Genomic DNA, 23,113 nt, shown 5'->3' with positions numbered 1-23,113 from the left:
AGAGATACTGACTAAAAAGATCAACATATAAAAGTTATATGTAATTCTTTATATATCAGCAAAAATTTCGTCTAAAAATACCAATTATAGGGGCGCCTGGGTGGCTCAGTGGGTTAAAGCCTCTGCCTTCAGCTCAGGTCATGATCCCAGGGTCCTAGGATCGAGCCCTGTATCGGGCTCCCTGCTCGGCAGGGAGCCTGCTTCCTCCTCTCTCTCTACCTGCCTCTCTGCCTACTTGTGATCTCTGTCTGTCAAATAAATAAATAAAATCTTAAAAAAAATAAAAATAAAAATAAAAATACCAATTATAGTACTAAGTATATGGAATACTTAGGAATAAATATGGAGAAAGATGTATAAGACCTATTAAGAACAGTAAAACTTTTTTAAGAGAAATTGGGAAACTTAAAATAATGGAGAGATAAACCATGTTTATGGAACAATGATTCGATGTTAAGAAATCAGTTCTCGGGGCGCCTGGGTGGCTCAGTGCATTAAAACCTCTGCCTTCGGCTCAGGTCATGATCTCAGGGTCCTGGGATCAAGCCCCTAATCGGGCTCTGCTCAGCGGGGACCCTGCTTCCTCCTCTCTCTCTCTCTCTCTCTCTGCCTGCCTCTCTGCCTACTTATGATCTTTTCTTGTCAAATAAATAAATAAAATTAAAAAAAAAAAAAAAGAAATCAGTTCTCCTTGGAATAATTTATAGCTCTAAAACAATCCTGATCAATATCTCAGCAAGTTTTTTTGTGGACATTGAAAAATTTATCCTAAAAATTTTAAAGAAATACAAGATATCAATATCCACAACTATAGTGATAAGGAAAAGAATTGGACAATTTATGCTAACTTTTAGACATATTCTAAAGTTATAGTAATCTACAGAGTATTGCATCAAGATAGACAAATAGATGGGTGGAAAAGTATAGAGTCTAGAAATAAATCAACACACATAGTTAACTGATTTCAACACAGGAACACAGTCAGTTCTTAAGGACAAGTTTCAACAAATTGGGTTTCCATATACAAATAAAATGATCAAAATGCAAATAAAAAATAACTCACAATAAATATTAGTTTGAGTTGCAAGTAAAAGAAAACAAGTAAAAAGAATGTTTAAAAATGATGGACTCTAACAATTTTAGGATCTGTCATTGAATCCAAGAAAGAGTTAAATAAGAAGTCCTCAGAAGGTATGGCAATAGAGCAGCTCCCATGATGTTGGCAGTAAGAGTCTGTAGACATTCCTGTAGAGCTTCATCAGTGACTTGACCCAGTTTTCAACTCCTGTCTCTAGGTTCAAATTCTAAATTTTTCCAAGAAGCAATATGATGAGCCTATCTTTGTTCAGGTAGTTACCCTTATCCCAATGAATTGAGTTTGGCATTGAGAATTATTATATAGTTATAGTTATAGTTATTACCATGATAGCTGCTGACTCATTTCTGTAATCCTGCACATGGTTAGAGGGGAGGCAAGTTACATGGAAGTGGTTCAAACCAACTCTCATATAAATTTATGGAAATTGTAGTTTTGTTATTTAATAATGTAGACTAAAATTTAGAAAACAAGATATGAAAGCTGTGGTTGTTTTAAAATATGATTATAAATTATCTCCATTTAATCTCATCTTGAAAAGGGAAAATATTATTATTAAAAAAGAGAACTAGTAAGTCTAGGTCTGTATTAAAACATACTTCTCCAAAGAATTGTCATTTCAGATATTTATGTATTTATATCTTTACGCTCAACTGAATAAGGATACAAATCTGAACCTTTTTCAGCTATTTCTGATGCAGAATTATACCCATGTCATCCTGATGAAATTGAAATTGGAGGTCTCTGTGTTCGTAAGTACCATATTTTATTTTTAAATAATTATTTATAAACTAATAATTTCAATGGGTTTTTATGTACTGTAACTTACTTTAGATGTTAATTATACTATTTGAGAGAGAGAGCTAGTGAGAGAGAGAGAGAGCACACACCAGAGCACGGGTGAGGGATAGAGGGAGATAGGGAAGCAGACTCCCTGCTAAGCAAGGAGCCCAGTGTGGGACTCCATCCCAGGACCCTGGGATCATGACCTGAACGGAAGGCAGATGCTTAACTGACTGAGCCACCCAGGTACCTGAAATCAAAACACATTAGATTCCCAAATTTAATTTTGCAAATGACCAGAGATAGAAACTGCAAAGTCTTCCTAAATTTCTAGAGAAAACTTTAAACATTTTTAACATCAGAAAAAATGAAAAGACTAAGACTATTTTTTAACACTTGATATATTCCACTGAACAGTATAATCACTCTTGTGATGAGCAGCTCTTTCAATCCACAGTAATGATAAGTTGAGTTGTAAGAGTAAATGATAAGAGTAAAACAGTGAGTCATTTAAATTTACATTATAATGACTTTTTAAAGTGAGAAATTATAATGTAAAAGACCTTAATTTTATTGTTTGTTCTGTCTTAGAAAAGGAAATCTTTCAGAAATTGCTTTAAAGGAGGTAAATTACTTTTATGTCCAAGAGCTAGACTCTTCAAGAGTAGACACATCCAACATGCGTTAATATAAACTTGAGCTGATAATTTCTCTGCTGTCAGTATTTCTGTGATTATGGATCAAAATAAGAACATGCAACTTTGCTGATTGCTAGAGAATAATTATCTCTCTAAGTACTATCTTCCTTTTCCTAATATAAATCCCTGAGTTAGTCTCCGTGAGTTTTCCCCATCACCAAGTCTCTGTTCTTTAAGATTCCTGACTTCAGATGATGCATTTTCTCCCATCAGGTCAGCTGTCTGCCTCATTGCCACCACCACCCCCAGAAAGGCCCAAAGTTGTGGTGGAGCTGATTGGATCCAGGCTTTTCTGTAGGTGTGCTTTTGAGGTTTCCTCTACAAACACCTCAGTGGGATTTCTCATAACTTGGTCTAGGCTTTCTTCTCAAGAAGTGAAAGAAGAGCTGAAGCAAGAGACCACAGTTCAGGCATCCTCTCTTTTAGAACTGGATGGCATAAATCTCAGGCTCGGAGATAGGGTATGTTCACAAACAATTGGATTTTCTTTTCTTTTCATGATGTGTTAATTTTCAAAATGGATTTTTTTTAATATAACATATCCTAAACATACTTTTGGCCTCAGAATATAAAGTACTATTGTTTTTCTTTTTCTTTTTTTCCTTTGCAAGCGTGCCAACTCCAGTGATAATTGGATGAGTCAATAATTTTAGTGACTACATGTGAAGATCCGCTGTTGCGGTTGGCTGGATTATCAAGGAACCCATATAACTGCATGTCTCATTCTGGTTTTAAAATGATACGTTTTTATTCTAGAAAGATATTTTCATTTTTTTAATGATGCTATCACTTATTATCTACTTTTAAATATATCTTAAAACACAAAGTCTACAACACTTTATGTTGAGGTTTTGAATAGCTAATATTTTTAAATGATGGACTTTTTCCCAGTTTTCAAGCAAGTTTTAAAACTATTTCATTTCTTATTATCTTGTTTGCACTATCTACCCAAAGTACTTAATTATAATAGTCTACATGTATTTTCTCCATAATTTTATTGCTAAATGATTATTTGTTAATTGTATTCGTAGATATTCTGTAGTGCTTCCGTCTTTTTATTGGAGAAACCACATGTACAGAGTTTAGCCATCGAAAGCCAAGAATTTTTTGCAGGCATTAAGGTATGTAGCCATGGGGGTGGATCAGAAAGATTATTTCTCTATCACTGTGTTTTCCATACTGCGATCTGTGGATGCTGGTTCTAGGACCTCATCACCGACTATTGAGATCCCTGAGTCTGTATTTTTGAAAAGTAACCCAAATGACTGTAAGGCACAATGATGTTTGAGGGCCCCTATTAATGAACAAAAATTGGAATATATTTGCATATTTTTTCAGAAGTAGCTCAGACTAGAATGAAATAAAAGTTTTAGTCCCATAATTCATTCCATCATATAACTAAAAGTTAGAGCATTGATATTTAGTTATACATTTTGGAAGACAGGACAAGGTCCGGTACTGAAGCCTCTGACTGGAATAGAATTGACCCAGGGATCTGTGCTCTGTGAACTGTGATGAGGGGCCTCATTAAAGGAGGCAGCATCTGTGGTCACTGCTGGTAGCACAGGCATCCAAGAACAGGTGAGCTTTTGCAGCAGACGAGCAGGTATGACAGCGAATCCAGAAGGGGTGGAAGGAAATGGGGGAGTATCAGGAGGTCTAGTCAGGCAAGCACTGAACACCCTCTGCGGTCTCAGCCACGGTGCTGGAGTTTGGCCTGGATTCAGCTCCAGTTAGGGGACAAGATGGGATGATTGATAGATTGTGAGATTAACACTCAGAACCAGGGCAGAACCTGTTCCTGGAGAACGTCCACTTATACACAACAGGGACCAGGGAAAGAAGGGAGAAGAGTAACCATGTTGTCGAACAGCATAATTACAGTGGAGGGAGAGCAGAGCTCAGACCTTGGAGCACGGAACTTTTGGATCTCCATTGGTGAACACTCAGCAGACATCAGGGTTCCGCGGTCCGCCGCCAGAAAATGTTTCTGATTAGGCCAACAAGGAGAAAATGTGGTGCGAAGAAGCATCTGTTTGGAGAGCTAGCCAGGAACTAAGATGGATTAAAAACTTGCTGGCTCACAAAAGGATTGGCCTATGAACTGGATAGGACCGGTCCTAGATTTTCAGTACTCAGTAATCCAACGAGGAAAACAGAGGCAGTGAAAGAAGCTGATGGTTGAGATATTTAAAGTGATAATAGTATTTTGATTTATATATTAAAAAATACATAGATATTCTATTTGCAGCGATGTGGATGGAGCTAGAGTATGTAATGCTGAGCCAAAAATGTCGGAGAAAAACAAATACCATATGATTTCATTCATGTGTGGAATTTAAGAAACAAAACAGATGAAATATGGGAGGGGGGAAAGAAAGAGAGGGAAATAAACCATAAGAGACTTTTTTTTTAAATTAAGACTTTATTTATTTATTTGAGAGAGAGGGAATGAGTGCACAAGCAGGCAGAGGGGCAGGCAGAGGGAGAGGGAGAAGCAGACTCCCCACTGACCTGGGAGCCCACTGCAGGGCTCGATCCCAAGACCCTGGTATCATGACCTGAGTCGAAGTCAGACACTTAACTGACTACGCTTAACTGACTGAGACACCCAGGCGCCCCATAAGAGACTCTTAATGATAGAGAACAAACTGAGGGTTGATAGAGCAAGGTGGGCAGGGAGTGGGCCAAGTGGGTGATGGATATTAAGGAGGGCACTTATGATGAGCATGGGTATTATATGTAAGTGGTGTATCACTAAATTCTACTCCTGAAACTAGTATTGCACTATATGTTAACTAACTAGAATTTAAATAGGAGTTTGAAAAAAAAAAAAAACCTTACATTTTTAATTTATGTTAGGAATGGATATTAGTCCCTAAGAATAAATACACTCTTACCTTGGTGAGTCAGTAAATGTTGACAAAGCAATGGAAGAATATAGTCGTCTTTGTCTCCTCCATTCTCCAGTACCCATCCCAGAACCAGAATCACTAAGGCAGTACCAGGCTGCCTAACGTGTTGGGGAACCAGATTATGGCTCAGCTTGGAGCAGTCCAGCAATTTCACATGCTGCCAGTGTTTTTAAGGGTTTGGTTTTAATTGATCTTGTTTAATTAAAAAATTCCAGGGCTTCAGTTATTACTCCTAGCTTATTTAGCAAAATACGAGCTGTCAAGAAAAATGCTCTTGCAGAATTTTATCTTAGGAATAAATTCTGTTTTGACATGACTGCTCTGCATGCTTTCTTTTGCCAGTTACACCCAGAGTTAAGCATTATATCAGAAGATGGGAAAGAATATCAGTTGAAGATAGCGAGCACAGTTCCTGTCATTTGTTCTGAACCCAGTGAGCTTGGCCAGCAGTGCAAAATCTCATTAAAACTGAAAACTGTTGATCAAGGTAATATTTTAAATTCACTTAATTTTATTATTAGATTTCAGATAATAATTAATGCTTTTTTTTTCTTCTAGAAAAAGTCACTGGAGTGTGTACATGTAATTAATTATGTTGTGTGTTTACATCAAGTTATGGCTCACTCATATTAATACTTCTGGGCTATTATCATGACTGTCAAAACAATCTGTGTTGCAGTTCTCATTTATCCCTCCTGGCCTGGAAGCTTTTGTTAAAACCAACCAACAAGCCCAGTAATGAGCAGCTCCTCCTCTTATTCTCTCCTCCTCTCATTCTCTTCCTCCTCTCACTTATTATTATTTTTTTTCTTTGCTTTGTTTTCGGAGATGGAGGGACAAACTGCTCTTGAAGATTTTCCAAATACCCCGAAATAGGGAGGTGTGATATGGAACTTATGCCAACATAAGTTCCAACTTAGGCAACATGAATCTCCTAATGCATTCTTTACTTCTCTCTCCCTAATGTAAGCTTGTGTTTGAGATCTTTTGTTTTAAAATTCTATTTAAATTGCTAATTATAAGGATTGCAGGATGCATGGCTGCATATATGTCACTGTCACAGCCTATAGAGAAAGGTGAAATTCTCCCATGAACATGACAGAGTACGAGAGGACAAACCATTTATAGCAATCATTGGGTTGATTAGATTCTGTTTCTCCCCCTAAGACTCCGATATAGAGACCAAAGCACATAAGAGATACATAAATTAGAATGCAACTTTTAAGAGAGATTCTGTTTATACACCTTTTCACCATAGGACATAAAATGTTATGTAATAAATATATCAAATACAATATATCTAGGTCTTCATGTCTATATTACACCAAATTACATGTGCTGCTGAAGCGAGCACCGTATTACACCAAATTAAACCAGAGAAACAAAAGGATAAAAAGAGAGTCTGATGGGAATGAATGCTGCACCCAGTAAAGAGATGGATATGGAAATAGAAAGAGGCATTGAGAGAGGCCGTCTCCAGGCAGTTGACAATAAGCAGGCTGAGGTCATACCCTGCTACATATTTAGATTTCTGGGAGCACCATGAGCAGTATTGTATTTTGAAATTCAGCAGAGAAATATGAAATTAAACCCTCTCTCACATCACTTGACATAATTCTACTTCAGACAACCTGTGAAAAGCGTATTTTGTAAATTTTGTTACAGTTTACGGGGACAAATAGGAAGAGGAAGATGTTACTGGTATTTTCCAATTGTGTTAGCCAAAGATTCTCTCCAGTTGCAAGTTTACTTTGAGTTATATTTGTGTGCTCTCAATTCTTTCAACAAGACAAGCATTATAATAATAGAAAAGCAATATATTTCTACATTTTCAAAGTTTGCATGTTCCTATTATCTGTCAATTAAAAATAATTTCCTTTTTTTCTGGAGAAGAATTTCTGGATTTCATTTTGGATATGTCTCACCTTATCTTTTTTAAGTGTATCTACTTCCATAGAGAACAAGTTGGTTTCTCCTAATGTATTTCTACAATGACTATGCTGCTTTATTATAAGCTTACAGAGAACAATACTTGGCCCTCACACCATAGACTGAGGAAATGATGTCAGGGGCGATATCCAAGCCAGATGTATTCCATGATCACCTTAGGGAGCTGGCTAAGAGTTTAGATGTTTTTGTTAATTTTTATGTGTATAGGATCAGTATGTATTTCTAGGGGGAAAAAATGCATGAAGAAGAACTTTTTTTTTCTTTCTCAGGAATTTGTAGTCCAATACAGTGTTCTATATCAGACCAATATAATTTTATACCTTAAAATTATGTGTGGAAGAAAAGAAGATAGAAAGTTTTTAACAACTGCTGCTTTTTTCTGGATCTCAAAAGGATTTTGCAATCATTAATTAGATAGGAGAGCAAACTTCCCTTTTTGCCAGTTTTTGGAGCAATCTATCCTTTTTGTTTAGTGGTACATTCCAGAAGTTCTTTTTTCCCTCTTCTCTTACCATTTTCTTTCTAAATTATTATTTTTTGTTCTTTTGTTCTTTTTTTGTGTTTTTGTTCTTTTTTCCATAGGAAAGGGAGCATCTCAATATATTCAAGGTTCTGAATATATTGGGACATTTGGGAGAAGAAAAGGAATAGAGAGTTTATTACCATGTGGAATTACTTAATTTATGTTAACATTTCTATTTTTAAGATGATGATACAATAATCATCTATACCAACAATCGTTGCTATCACTCAACAATGGATAGGACATGAGTACAAACCCTGTGAAATGTCACAGACATATCAGGACCAAAGGCGCAATTCTTAGGCAGAAAGAACATCACATTATGTTTCTTGGTGATGGAATCCTGATTTTTTCTTACAGAAACACAATACATTTTCTATACTGCTTTTGAATTTTATGCAGGTACATATGGATTTATAGCATTATTGAAAATAGTACTATGTATGTACATATATATATATATATATTGAAGTTAATTAATTCATTGTAAAGATTGGGTAGGGTTCAGTAACTTTGTTTTTATTTAGACAAAATTACAACCATATTTTTAAATAAGAAAAGAGGAATAATCTCTCAATTCAGTGTTCCATGTTAATCAAGTTGTTACATGCTTTGGTTGGTATATTTCCTTTAAAAAAAATGTCAATGTATTTTTTCACAAAATAGGTAAAGAACAGCGAGGTTTAAATTTGGCGCTGTCTTCCTGTCACGTGGACCTTCACCGGACATCGTCCTGTGCTAATGGATCATGTAGCCATGCTTTGGTTTACTACACTGCTGTGACAGATTTTTCTCGAGATGGAGACAGAGTGACAAACATTGTAGTGGAACCTATAGTACATGAGGATTTCCTGTGGAATAGCTACATTCCAGACAGCATCCAGGTTGACAAATTACAAAAAATACCTTTACAATTGGAGCTTTAAAAAAGATATATTTATTTTATCAGTACATCTTGTAAACTTTTCATTTCAAAATTGTTTAATAAGCTTTTTCCATTTTTAAATGAGTCAATTTCAGTAACTGTGGTAAAAACAGTAATGACAAAGTCATTGAGATTGCTAAGCAATTTATTGTGTATCACTAAATACAATTAATGATAATATTTACCAAAAATGTCTTTGCTTTTAAGATCAAAGTAAAGGATGTCCCAACTGCTTACTGCTATTCATTTACTGACCCACATATAATTACATTTGATGGCAGGTAATTTCCTGAAAGTTTTTTTTTCTTTTAGTAGTTTTTGTTCTTTTGGATTTTGCTTTTGTTTTCTTTTAAACATCTTCCTATTTTATTGTTTCTTCGTCCTATTCACTGAAAGATTAGACAGGAAGGCATGTATGGATATCACTGGCTTGTTTCAAAATACTAATTTATTTGTGTGGAGTTTTTTTGCCTTCAAATTTGGCCCTTGATAAGTACACTATTTAGTTATGAGGCTGAATTAGTAAAAATGAAGATTCTTACAAATAATCATTTTAACTTGATTTCATTATCTTTAATAGTGGTTAAATTCTTGGCTCTAAAGATATTTACTATATTGCATTTCCACATGATACTGAAATAATCCTTAAGGTTTAGGTGAGATGATTAGGCAAACTCATTATAATCTTTTTAAAAACTGAGTATTTCTATTTCATGACAAGGATACTCAGGGGAAAACTATTGTAGCCATCATGAATACCTAGATATCTGCCCCTGGAATGCAAGTAAAATGGACAAAATGATCAAAAAGTAATCTAAGCTATCTTGCTATTAATATCTGCATATGAGGATTTAAACTCAGTTATACTGTTCTGGGGAATATATGATTTTAAGATGTCCCTAAAGAAAATTATAAGAACAACTTTTTGTTGAGTCAAAATTGTCTTCATCATGTAAGGTAAGATAATTTATTCTTTTTAAAAATTTTAATGTGATCATAGTCAGTAAAATTATTCAGTATGAGCAAATAATACAGAACTCCATAGCAAATGATAATCAAAAAGTTTGAGCAATTATTGAAAAGTTGTAGAAATTGATCCCACATGCAAGATTCCTTTATGGTTACAATAAAAATCTTACCTCTAGAAAGCATAGTGGGGATTAATTCAATTGGTTATAATTAAACAAGATTAATTGTGCAACAGGTGACAAACCCTGTTCTCAATGCTAGGGGTATGGCAGTTCATAAAACAGACATCTCCTGCTGTCATGCAGCTCACTTCTGCATAGGTAAAGAGATATGCACAGTTGATAAATAAAATACAAACTGTATCTGAGGAGCATGGGTCCTATGAAGAAAACTATAGCAGGGACAGGAGGAGAAGGCTCTAGCAGGGTTGACCAAAGTGGTAAAAGGAAGAAACAAATCATAGGATTAGGTGTTTTTCACTACTTTGTTTCATTCAGTGCTCTAAACTAACACGAAGTAGTGGTGTCTCGGTGGCTCAGTCGGTCAAGCGTCAGACTCTTTATTTGGTCTTTGGTCCTGATCTCAGGGTGGTGGGATCAACTCACATGGGGCTCCGCACTCTGCAGGGAGTCTACTTGAGATTCTCTCCCTCTCCCCCTCCCACATGCATGTGCATGCTCTCTCTCTCTCTCTCAAATAAATAAGTAAATCAAAAAAATAAAATAAACTAATATGAAACTATTAGATACATGGATTTTTCATTCTTGTATCAAAATACATTGAATGTGTATAAATAAATTGAACACACATTTTTTGCTTATAACGTATTGTGGTATTTTGTACAGTTGTTAATGCAGTTGATTTTTGTTAACCATAGGGTATATGATAATTTCAAAACTGGAACATTTGTGCTTTATAAGAGTGTGTCACGTGACTTTGAAGTCCATGTACGCCAGTGGGACTGTGGAAGCCTTCACTATCCTGTGTCGTGTAACTGCGGGTTTGTTGCCAAAGAAGAAGGTGATGTTGTTACTTTTGATATGTGCAGTGGTCAGCTACATGAATCACAGCCATATTTATCTGTCAAGAGCCAAGATGTAACCAGCAATATCAAGATAAGTGAATCCTACTTAGGAAGAAAAGTCACAGTATGTATGATTTTTAAAAAGTATTTGTCCTCTTTTTCCTACAGATTTTGGATTAAAATCTGAACTTCTTTTCATCTCTATTAAATTAGGAACTATCATATTTTAACATTAGTTTTCCCCCAGAAATAGCTTTTTGACAACTAATACTGATCTTAGAAGGAATAACTTTTTTTCTTTCTTTGGCTTAGCACACACGAATAGACACAACATAGTTAATACTTCATCAAATCTAACCAGCCTTACTTTAAGATTTCAGTGTGGTAACTTGGTGGGTTATTCCTATAAATTATTTTTGACAGTGCTGAGTAAATAGTATATTAGACAGAGATGAAATATATAATTAAGAATAAGTATTCAGCGGGGTGCCTGGGTGGTTCAGTCGGTTAAGGATCTGCCTTCAGCTCAGGTCATGGTCCCGGGGTTCTGGGATCAAGCCCCACATCAGGCTCCCTGCTCAGCAGAAAGCCTGCTTCTCCTTCTCCCACTTCCCTTGCTTGTGTTCCCTATCTCGCTGTGTCTCTCTCTATCAAATAAGTAAAACCTTTTAAAAAAAATAAGTCTCCAGGAGTAGTTAGCCAATTTTTGAAATGAGTACAGGTGGTTCTGTCTCAGGAATAGGCTGGTAGATACATGGAAAAGATTAGAGATCATTAATATTTTAATATAATAGTTCATGTGTGTAAGCTATTTATATTATAATGTCATTTTCCTTTCATCTTCCAAAAAAGTATATTCCAAGTGAATAAGATTCAAATTTAAATGAAAGTTGTAGAAAATACAGGTGAATGTTTCTATAACATTGAAGTAAACAAGAATTTTTAAACATAATGTTATGTATTTAAATTCCATCCTTAAAAACCAAAATGCAAATGAAAAACTGGGAAAATATTTTCTACATATAAAATATACAGTTAATATAGAGAACACTCCTTTTTGGAAGTATTTTTCTATCTTCCTGTCTTTTTGTTTGTTTGTTTGTTTGTTTTAAGAAACTCTACACCCAACGTGGGTCTTGAATTCATAACCCCAGGATCAAGAGTCTCATGGCGCTACTGACTGGGCCAGCCAGGTGCCCTTAGAAAACACTCTTATACATCACTAACAATCAGCACTCCAATTAAAATGAGCAAATAATATACACAAGCAATTCACGAAAGAAAACTGATAAATATATCCAAAAGTATAAATAACCAACAAAAATATGAAAACCACGACCTCATTAGTAATCAAAGAAATGCAGATTAAACATCTCATACAATGTTGGCAAGAATAGAAATAGTAGCTACAGTCTTTCCAAAGGACATAGCTATATTATGCATGCACACAACCTACGCATGTCATTTTTCAAGAAATTTTACTTCTGAAAATTTACCGTAATAAGTATATTCAGAGTCCTGATAGTGTTCATTGTATCTCTCCTTCTAAGATGGAAAAGTTACAGTTAATCAATGATGAATCTTGTAGTTTAACCAAAACCCCAAGTAAAGTGATGTCACACAATAGAACACTGTCTAGTCATGAAAATTTTGGAGTCAATTGTATTAATTGGCAGGCAAAGATATTAATGGCATATAGGAACAGTTTTAGAAAAATCGGCACCAAAATCTTAACATGAACTAGCTCAGATTGAATGGTAATGTAAGGTTTGTTTGCTTTTAAAATCATTTTTGGGAGTGAGCACTTACGATTTTTATACAGAGAAAAAAATGCCATTTTTAAATTTAAAAAATTAACGGAGAAAGAGTCAGATGAACAAACATAGATCATGTATCTTCAGTGACTTTAGAAGAGAGCATTTCCCAACATTCAGGTCCCTGATCTGGGAGCAGCGGTAGGCCTGTGAGGATCATGGATGATACAGGCTATTGAGATAATTTGACAAACCCTTTGCTCTCATTCCAACTCCCCAGGTATGCCCTGTTTATAATTTGGCTTATGATTCTGTTTGCCTACTGTGAAGATGAGAATGTTGATTAGCCACAGGAACATGTATTCCTCTGGAATTACATTTATCTGTGTAAATTAATTACAGTCTAGTTCCATACTTAATTATTATCAGAGGCATTAGTTGGTAAACATAATCCTCAACATTTATAGCTGTTTTGTTTGTATAAAATACCCCACCTTAGTTTAGAAGAAAAGAGGTTTGAAAAAAGAAAGAGGTTTGAACAATATTTTGCAATAAAAGAGTCAATATAGAGATCAGATTTCAAGTCAGCAAAGTGCAAAAGCCATTGATTTGACACATAGCATTAAAAGGAAAATTGTAATCTGAAGAAAATCAGTATTCTGTTCTCTCTTTATATTGAAGGAATAAATGAATTTGTTTCTTCTCAAATAATATTTTTTTTCTTAATCCATATTGAATATTGCTTAAGCATGTCTTATTTCTGTATTTCAGGTCAGGTTTTCTTCTGGAGCATTTATCCGTGCTGATCTTAGTGAATGGGGCATGAGTTTAACAATCAGAGCCCCTAGCCTAGACTATAGAAACACTTTGGGACTTTGTGGCACCTTTGATGAAAACCCAGAAAATGATTTCCATAATAAAAATGGGATAAAAATTGATCTAACTTTTGATAATTGTGTTGCTTTTATTAATGAATGGAGGTAAGAAAGTAAACTGTTTTCATTAGCTATTGTGTTTAGTGGAGACACAATACTCTGCCTTTTTTTGGCAACATGTTACTGAGAAAAACTGTTCTTGTGCAATTTATTATTCTTTTCTGTTTTTCACCTGGAAGGATTTTGCCAGGGAAAAGCATGTTTGACACAATGCCAGTTTCTCCGCCTTCACCTGGAAAATTGTCCTATTGTAGCTGCTCATCAGACACTAATTCTTTATATCCTTCCAATCGTCTGGACAGTGCTTCTCAACAAGAGATTGTTTCAGGTTGCAGAGATCTCAAACATGTCAGATTCTCTTTCTTGATACCAGAACTAGATGTCACCTCTGAGTATATTAATTCAGAAGCTCTTATCAGAGGGATAAATGAGTATACATCTGGAGAAGAAAATAATTCGAACTTCCTTCCTCAAGAAAAAAAGCATGTGAACCTAACCAAACTGGAATTACATTTACAAAAACATCCTGGAAATGAAAAACAAGAGGCACCAAAAACTCTGGACAATGGGAAACATACACGGGGCGAGGGTAGTCACAGCCAGGAAATGAGGAGGGATCCACAAAACAGATGGAAACGGCAAAACTTTTATGAGTTTATTCCTATGTTTGCTTTCCAAAGTCTTAGCCAAAGTGACCTAGAAGAACTTGCTTATTTCTTCCCTGAGGACCATATTGAGGATGTCCACCAGGAGTTTGTCCCTACATGGCCCACACCCTCTGGTCTCACCGAACATGGAACTTTGGCGCTCTGCCAGCAGACTCTTGCCAACTCTAGCATAGGAAGATACTGTCTCGCCTTTCTGGGCAAGAGCCTAGACACTGCTATAGATATGTGTGTTAAAGATGTTCTCCTAAAAGATGATCTTAGCTGGGCAGAAGCCGGCGTGGCTCTTTTAGAAAATGAATGTGAAAAGAGAATTTTGGAAGAGGGGAAACACAGCACAGAAGAATACAGCAAGTCAGTTGAAGACATTCTCGAGGTCCTCAAATGCCCCAGTTTATGCAGTGGCAATGGGGAGTGTGTGGAATGGGGATGCGCATGCTCCGCAGGCTTTAGTTCCTATGACTGCAGTGATTCACACGGTGAGTGAGAAATCTACAGCTTTGATATTGCATATGCTATTGGGTTATGGAAATTCTTTGTTCTTTTTTTACTTTCAGTATCTTAACAGTGTTTATTCAGATTATTTAGGGAAAAGAACCCCAATTAACTAATCGATACAGTCATAATTCTTCCAAAGCATCTCATCTTAGAGTAAAAGCTGTGGTACTTATAATATCCTATAAGGCAGGCTGTACCTCTTCAAACTCATCTCCTACAACTAAAACCCTCACTCATTTCACTCTACCCACTTTGGTTTCTGTAAGCCAAGTTTTCTTGACCACAGGGTCTTTGCATGCAGTTCCTCCCTCCTGTTGTAGAGAATAATCATTTTTTTCTAGAACTCAGATTTAGTAATTTTTGGATACTGTGTTTCTAATACTCTGCTAATTATGCCAGTTTTCTTAACTTTTTTTCTCTAATCCACCTACATGGTACAAACTATTATATCCCAATATGTAAGAGAAAGAAATTTTTAAATATCAATTTGAGGGGCACCTGGGCAGCTCATTCAGTTAAGCATCTGTCTTCAGCTCAGGTCATGATCACGGGGTCGACCCTGTGATCCAACCAGCATGGGCATCAGGCTCTCTGCTCAGCGGGGATCCTGCTTTCTTCCTCCACCTCTGCCCACCCCCCTGCTCTTGTTCTCTCTCTCAAATAAATAAACAAAATCTTAAAAAAAAATCAATTTGATTCCATTAGCCATTAAACCAGTAATTCCAGATTTTCCTTCTACCCCCACCATCCCACCCTTCTATCTGAGAGACTTTGCCGTCTCAGTAAATGCAAACTTCACTCCTCTGACTGTTCATGTCAAAAACTTGCAGTCATTTTGACTCTTCATCTTTTTTTTGTTCATGCCTCAGGCTTAATCCGTTAGTAGCAAATCTGGCTCTAGCTTTAACAACTTTCATCTCTTTCCCAGCTACAATTTAGTCCAAGCCACCTTTATTTCTCATCTGGATTATTATAGATTTTCTCAAAATTTATTCTCCATGCAGCAGCTAAAGTGACCCCTTTGAAATGGTAGTGGAATTATAGTACTCCTGCTTAAATCCCTCTCATGGCTGTCCTCTCCTTCCAAGTAAAACCTACATGCCCTACCGTGGCCTAGAAGACCCAATGCAGTTGGAGCTTCCTCTCTCACTGAATTTCATCTGTCATTCTCTCCAGAGCTCACGGCCCCCCAGTGTTATTAAGTGGTTGCTTTGCTGTTTCTCAAAGAGGCCAAACCTGCTCCTACTTCAGGACCTTAGCATTTACTTTCCCTCTCACTGGAGCATTCTTCCAACATCTATCTTTGTGATGGACTTCCTTCTCTTCTCTCTTCAAATGTCATTATTTGAGACATCTTCCACGGTCATTCAAAATAAAGTAGTTTCCTTCACACACCCCATAGTCTTTATGTCCCTTCATATAGTTAATATATAAGTTTTCTTCATAGTTTGAAAACAATTATGCAATATACTTTATTTTTCACTTTTTTATTTTTTGTCCTATATTAGAATGTAAGTTATAAGAAGGCAGGAGCTTTATTCTGTTCATATATCCCCGGTGCCTAGAATAACATCAGAAAAATAGAAATTGCTCAGTAAACATTTGTTGAATATGAAAGAGTAAACTAGCAAATATATATATTTTTAATTTTCACAAATATTTTAGTGTTCTGAGCACGCAATTTATGATCTTATATTCCACTGCTAGTAAAGTTATATTCACTTAGATTTTGCCAGTACTTAGAGAACTGTTACTTTTATATGCAGCATTTATCTATTTTGACAGCCAGATCTTGCTGATACAGATAGTGTATCATCTTACTGAGACCAGAATCAGATATGTAACAATATGATGATCAGTTAACTCTGACAGCTAGGAGAAATTTTTTTCCAATGATTGAAAGTACACCTAAGATTGTGGTGGCATATAGGATAGCAATAATAAATAAGAACATTAGTAACATTTTCATGAAATTTTGATAACTCTTATACTGTTTAAGAATTTTAAAATTTTAACACATTAAATTTTAACACATTGCTAATTACACTGTTTTATTACAAAAGTATTTTTTAAGGTTTTTTTTTTTTAGGGATTTTATTTATTTATCTGACAGAGAGAGATCACAAGTAGGCAGAGCGGCAAGCAGAGAGAGAGGGATGAAGCAGGCTCCCTGCTGAGCAGAGTTCCTGATGCAGGCAGGGCTCCATCTCAGGACCCTGAGATCATGGCCTGAGCTGAAGGCAGAGGCTTTAACCCACTGAGCCACGCAGGCACCCCACAAAAGTACTTTTGGTATAACCCATTTCTATGGTATAGACCAAAATGGCAAGAACAAAACACAGGCCATTGTAGTAGTAATTTCTTAATGCTTGTAAATAATTGGTATTAAGCATTATTAAAACATTACTTAAACCTGTATATTTAGGCACTGGTAGTATCTTTAATGCTATTTTTATTGCTTTGATGGTGGGTCACACTTAACATCAGATTTCTCTTAATATTTAATAGTTCAGGGGCGCCTGGGTGGCTTAGTGGGTTAAGTGTCATGATCCCGGGACCTGGGATGGAGCGCCTGCTTGGGCTTCCTGAGCTGCTCAGCAGGGAGCCTGCTTCTCCCTCTCCCTGCCACTCCCCCTGCTTGTACTCTCTCTCTCTCTGTCAAATAAATAATATCTTTAAAATACATACATACATATATATATACATATATAGTATGGAGTAGAGTTCAGAATATATTTTCCGTATGCTTTTAACTTGGACCTTGAAAATAATTAGTTTATTTTTCTGGAATTAAAGAAAATTTGTCCATTTTGTTTTATCATTCTGTCCAAAGACAAGGCTCCTGAAATTATAGAACTCGAGAATGCTGGATTCTGTAATATTCGAAAATATAATTGTATGACAGTGAGAGTGTTTGGTCAAGGCTTCAAAGAATCACCTTCAATTAAATGTGAAATTACTAAACTGCAGGTATGTTAATTATAGTGTTGAAAAACAATCAAGTTTATGATTTATTCAGATTAATTTTATCTTGAATTAATTTAGTCTGTCAATTAATAACATAATCTCAATGGATGTCGTAGCCACAGAGCGCTCAATAGGAAAATGGTTGAATTGCTTGACCTTAAAGCTTCTTCCGTATTTGTTAACTCTATTAAACTATTTTATATAATTTTTATTGCAGTATTGGTTCATTATTCTAGTTATAATAAAAAATTAAAATAATATTAAGCTTGATATGGAAGTTTCTGTATTTATTAAAATGTAAAACCACAAAGAATGGAGATCATTTTTATCCAAGCCAGCCTGTGTGGCTTAAGGGGCACAGGGATATGAACAGTTCCCTTTACAAAACAAAAAGTTGAAAAATAATTGCACTTATCTCTTATTTCAAAAAGAAAATAGTGTTTTTCTTTCTTTAGGCCATAAATAATGGACATGATCACTCAGTTTGAACACTGGTGTATCAAATTACACCTTATTTTGATGATTATTTATATGGTCTTCCTTTTCTTTATTCAAGTGGATTTTTATTTTAAGGGAAATTCTTTTAAAGCACCTACTTGGATAAGCTGAAAACTTAAGACAGCAAATGACATTTTAGCATTCTTTTTACTTTTTCTCTAAATTGCTAAAGCCAAATGGGATCCTGAGATTGAGAATTTAAGGAGGAAATAACTTTTGAATCTGTCTTTATCAAATATTTATACAAGAAAAATATGCTTATTTCCAGATTTTTTGAGTAGAGCTTTTCTAAATAACCATGAAATATTTTAATCCTAATGAAATAATAAGACACACAATAGAAAATGGAATATATATATAATTTTGTTCACTTAGTATTACTCAAGAGAGTAGACATTATATTGTTTGTGGCAGAATAAATCATATGATATCACACTACCATTAAGTGATTTGCCAAGAAAGAGAAAGTACACTTTGTACTTACTTTCAGATATATTATTTGCTGTGATATTTATTCTCATACTACCTTTTTTCCCCCTAATCATTTGATAAAGAGCACGCTATGAAATTTTCTAACATACTGTACAGAACTACAGAAAGAAATATCGATGTTCACCAGCCCAAACCAAACTTACTTAGATTAGCTATTTTCTTCAGCACTCTGTTCAGGGTATTTATATATTTCATTTGTAATACAATTTTTTTTAAAGATTTTTATTTATTTATTTGATAGACAGAAATCACAAGTAGGCAGAGAGGCAGGCAGAGAGAGAAGGAGGAAGCAGGCTCCCTGCCAAGCAGAGAGCCCGATGCGAGGCTCGATCCCAGGACCCTGAGATCGTGACCTGAGCCGAAGGCAGAGGCTTTAACCCACTGAGCCACCCAGGCGCCCCTTTTAATGTTTGTATTCCACTTTGAATATCCTCTGCACTCTGGTTGATTTTAGTTATGTACTTATTTGGAACGTATACAAAATACTATCATGGATCTGAGGGTTTGCACCATACGAAAGGTACACACAGAGAAATGTCACCATTTTATCATCTCTACCACTCTGTCCATTACCCTTTCTTTCCATCCCATTTCCATCTATCCCCTGAAAGTATCCACTCTCACTCTTCTCTGGTTTATTCTTACTGCCTTTCTTTTGCACAAAGGAACAGATAAATCCCTTTTTTTTTCACATGAGAGGTAGTATATTATAGATGTTCTTTTCTACTTTTGCAGTAGTAATTTTAAGCAAGTTTTTATCTAGAGATGCAAGCACCCACCCAATCCTTTCTTTCACTCCCTGCCCCCAGACCAGGACTTTACAGAATCCAATTTTTAAATACTTAGAGGATTAAATCCAAATAGCTATCCTAAAAATGAATGGCCCTTTGTGATCCAGCTCTTATCTATTTTTGCAAACGTGAACCTCCTGGATATGCTCTACTAAAATCTCATGCTGTCTCATGGATCCCCACATTTCACTTGCTATTCCCTCCAAACAAATTGAATAACACTCTCTCCATTTCTGCTCCCTGTGTCCGAATAGCAGTCTCTTCTACTTTCAGGAGGAGAAGCCTCCCTTGACTGCTAGAGTCAGTGGCGTCTTTCTCTTTCATTAAGCTTTATTTGAGTCTTGGTTACAGTAATATTAAAATTATTTTGTCTGTCTTTTCCTTTGTGATCTTTTTCATCAGAAAGCCCTCAGCACCTATAGATACTCACAAAATATTGATCAATGGAAAATAAATAGAACTCTGTTTATTCCTTATTTGGAGTAGGCTTCTCTAAATGTGGGTGGAAATGATTTCTGTATGAAATCTCGTTCAATACACAAAGTCCTGTATCCATCTAAGTGTCCTTATCAAGACTACCCGGAGACATTGTTGTCAGCCCCCCTCCATAGGGGGGTACCAATGAACTGACCTGTCTGTAGGGCCAGACTCTACACATCCCCTTAAACGTGGAGATTTCTACTGTGACCTACTCTGTCAGTCATCAGTATTTAACAATATAGTTTCTGCTGGCTACAGATGACCTCATGTTCTTGCCTTCTTTTCCATCTCCTACTGACCCTCAGTATGGCAGCATCAACATGCTCCTTGCCCATTTCTGAGCAATTGAAAGCATTCTACAGTCATAAATTTTTAAAAAAATGTAAATCAAAATATTGTTAATAAAATATGGCCTTTTAGTTTTCTATGTAGTTACCAGTACCAGAAAATTATTCTGGCTTTTCTTCTTTAGGCACCAATGCATTTTAATACTGAAAAGTAATCCCTTAATATAGATTAAGTATGATTTGCTACTGAGTTATTAAGTAGGGTGAACTGGTTAGAATTAAGTTTTCAGTTACGTAAATTTATCTGAACTACCTTGAGCAAAAATGGTACTTATTATGAGGACAGTACGTTTTTCACAGAATCAGGATTAGAATGTGATTGCCGACTTCTCAGGAATAACTTGAGTTTGGGACTTGAACACATGAAAACTCAGTATGTCTGCATTTGTATGTGTGTGTAGTTATCTAACTCAGTTCTTTTTTTCTCTGTGGGCTTCATTTTTCCCTTTCATTAGATACTGGCTTTCTCCACATAGTGAAAAACAACAGCTACCCATAGCTCCATAACTTTCTGTCTTGCACCTCAAGCCACCAGAAGCAGACTGGTCCAACATGCCCCCTGGGACAAAGTTAAAATAGTCCAAGTAATCAAAGCATTGGCTCAACTTAGATCCACCCCTTGAGTGGTTACATGTAGTCAGGAAGATGGGTCATATAAGAACATGAGAGGGCTCTGGGAACCAGACAAAGAGCAATTTCAAGTTGCAGTAGAAGGTTAGGAGCTTTTGCGGGAGAAATGACTTTCTGGGTAGGAAATCAATCTACTGTTGGCCAGTTATGTAGTCGAATGTGTTTCCTCTTGCTACAAAACTCATGGCATGGTGATTCATTATATATGACTGATATTGGTAACTTCTTTGATTTGAACTCACAAGAAATGCATGAGGTGTTGGAAGCAGTTTACATCAAATTAAAGTGTATATGGTTTTCATTATTCTGGATAAAATTCAATGTTGATGTCACTTTTATTACTTCATTATATATTCCATTATACCAGCCAAGCATTTTAAAATTTATCTTTTGATTATATGTAATTCACTAGCAAGGAAGTTCTATAATTAAACAGAGGTTAATTGCCTTCTCATTATGCCTTTAGTATAATAACAGTAAATGGGTCCTTGGAAAAGCTGTCTACACGAATACTGTTTTTCAAAATAGCAGAACCATTGATTGTCAGCTGCCCCCTGATGTCCAACAGTCTGATACTGTAATTCTGATGGGGGAGAAACCAATTGCAAAGTGGCAAATAAAGGTAAAAGAGAAAAGACATAAGTAAATTTTATATGTTAAAATTTCATAATGAATTTATGAGCTACATTTAGAATAGATCTTCTAATTATAAAACTACATCTTACAGGTATCTAATGATGGTTATAAGTTCAGTAATCCCAGAATAATGATCATATATGATGGGGCTTGTCAAGTTTGTGGTCTCTATGGGAAGGACTCATGTACTGTAAAGGTATGCATTTTTTTCCACTTATTTTCACATTTACACAGTTGGTATTTTCATTTCCCATGCTATTGGCATATTAATGGCATATTAGTTTTTTCACCTTCATATCAGAAATACTAATGGAGAAAAGCCTTTCTCAAGTTTATATACAGTTAACTAAAATTTTTATTCTGCCCGTAACTGTTGTTGAAATGGCAAGGAGAAGGTTTCTACCTTGTATGTTTTGAAATGGCAGTTTGTTTATTCCTTAAAAAAATTCCTTAAAAAAAAAAAAGAAAGGAGGTTCAGATTGAATTTTAACTCTTACATATATTCCTTCTGAAATAGTAATAATGATTTTCCAGTAAGATGTCTCTCCACAGTTACCTAATCTTCTTTGTAACTAGGGGCATGCAGGCTGGAACTTGTGAAATGTATAAGGCTAGCACTTTTATAAGGAGGTTTTTTGTTTTGGGTTTTGTTTGTTGTTGTTGTTGTTTTGTGGCAACTAAATTCATTGGACCTTGCAAATCTCCACCACCGAAGGGATTACGGAAGAGCCCAGCCACAGCTGAATCCTCACAGCCACACCCTCTTCATTTAGCTGCAGTCTGTTGGTTTATCAACAGATCTTTCTCACAGGCCAGCTGCTGATGTAATAGATACCAGGGATCTAATATTATTTGGCTCTTCAAAACTGAGAAGCATATCAAATAATATTTATGTAGATAAAAATTTAAAGTATTATTTTAAATTTTAGATCTTTCTTCCCTTGAGATTACCAACTAGATGTTATCAATAAGAAGTTTCTGTTTCTGAAAAGTTGTTTGATTCTTACTTTCCCTTAAATATTCCATTTCCACATGTCTTATAAGAAATACTTTTAAAATGTTACAATTCACAATTGTTTTATATTGTTGGGGCTATTTTGTTCTTATTTTTGTATCGTGTTCTAAGTGACATCAGAAGAGATTTTTGTCAAATATGCAAAGTTTATATATGCTGAACAAAATTTGGTCTTTTTCTCAGGTTGAAAATGATTGCTACATTTAATGTTTTTTGCAGATCAGCTTCTCTACTAGTTTGTATAAGGATATCCATTGTCAAATGTGGATAATTATATCATAGTTCTTGTTCAGTTTCACCATATTCAGAGGACATAGTGGGCTCCTAGAGCAAGGGAAAATCTTTAGAAACTAATGTTTCTATAAGATGAGCAGGGGAAAAATTGTTTCATTTTTTTATTAATAGAGCATTTCCAGCCTGAGTTAGCAGTAAAAACAAAACAAACAAAGAATAAACAAGAAGAAAAGACAGATTTTCTTCCTTGTTATTTATAAACTAATTCTACACAAAGATAAATCTACA

At 35.5% G+C, this 23,113-nt stretch overlaps 1 protein-coding gene across 4 annotated transcripts in view; it reads left to right on the top strand.

Annotated features, from left to right (window-relative positions):
* The window catches only part of LOC116862810 (von Willebrand factor D and EGF domain-containing protein-like), a 69,211-nt gene that overhangs the window by 20,459 nt on the left and 25,639 nt on the right, over nucleotides 1-23,113 (top strand). For 2 of the 4 annotated variants that reach the window (XR_004381716.1, XR_004381717.1), the window contains exons 2-12: nucleotides 2,936-3,038; nucleotides 3,609-3,698; nucleotides 5,835-5,979; nucleotides 8,632-8,849; nucleotides 9,098-9,171; nucleotides 10,737-11,007; nucleotides 13,409-13,617; nucleotides 13,752-14,716; nucleotides 17,569-17,705; nucleotides 21,407-21,562; nucleotides 21,668-21,772. Coding sequence is in view for 1 of the 4 variants with exons in the window: in XM_032850224.1 (XP_032706115.1) it covers nucleotides 1,783-1,848; nucleotides 2,791-3,038; nucleotides 3,609-3,698; nucleotides 5,835-5,979; nucleotides 8,632-8,849; nucleotides 9,098-9,171; nucleotides 10,737-11,007; nucleotides 13,409-13,617; nucleotides 13,752-14,716; nucleotides 17,569-17,705; nucleotides 21,407-21,562; nucleotides 21,668-21,772 (2,684 nt within the window). In the remaining 3 variants the exon portion in view is untranslated. Of the gene's footprint in view, nucleotides 1-1,782; nucleotides 1,849-2,790; nucleotides 3,039-3,608; nucleotides 3,699-5,834; nucleotides 5,980-8,631; nucleotides 8,850-9,097; nucleotides 9,172-10,736; nucleotides 11,008-13,408; nucleotides 13,618-13,751; nucleotides 14,717-17,568; nucleotides 17,706-21,406; nucleotides 21,563-21,667; nucleotides 21,773-23,113 lie in introns of all 4 variants that reach the window. The other 2 variants (XM_032850224.1, XR_004381715.1) reach the window with 2 other exon arrangements.

The sequence above is a fragment of the Lontra canadensis genome, unplaced genomic scaffold, assembly GCF_010015895.1.
Source record: "Lontra canadensis isolate GAN:19392208 unplaced genomic scaffold, GSC_riverotter_1.0 scaffold340, whole genome shotgun sequence".
NCBI lineage: Eukaryota > Metazoa > Chordata > Mammalia > Carnivora > Mustelidae > Lontra > Lontra canadensis.
This window is presented reverse-complemented; position numbering and strand designations above follow the sequence as displayed.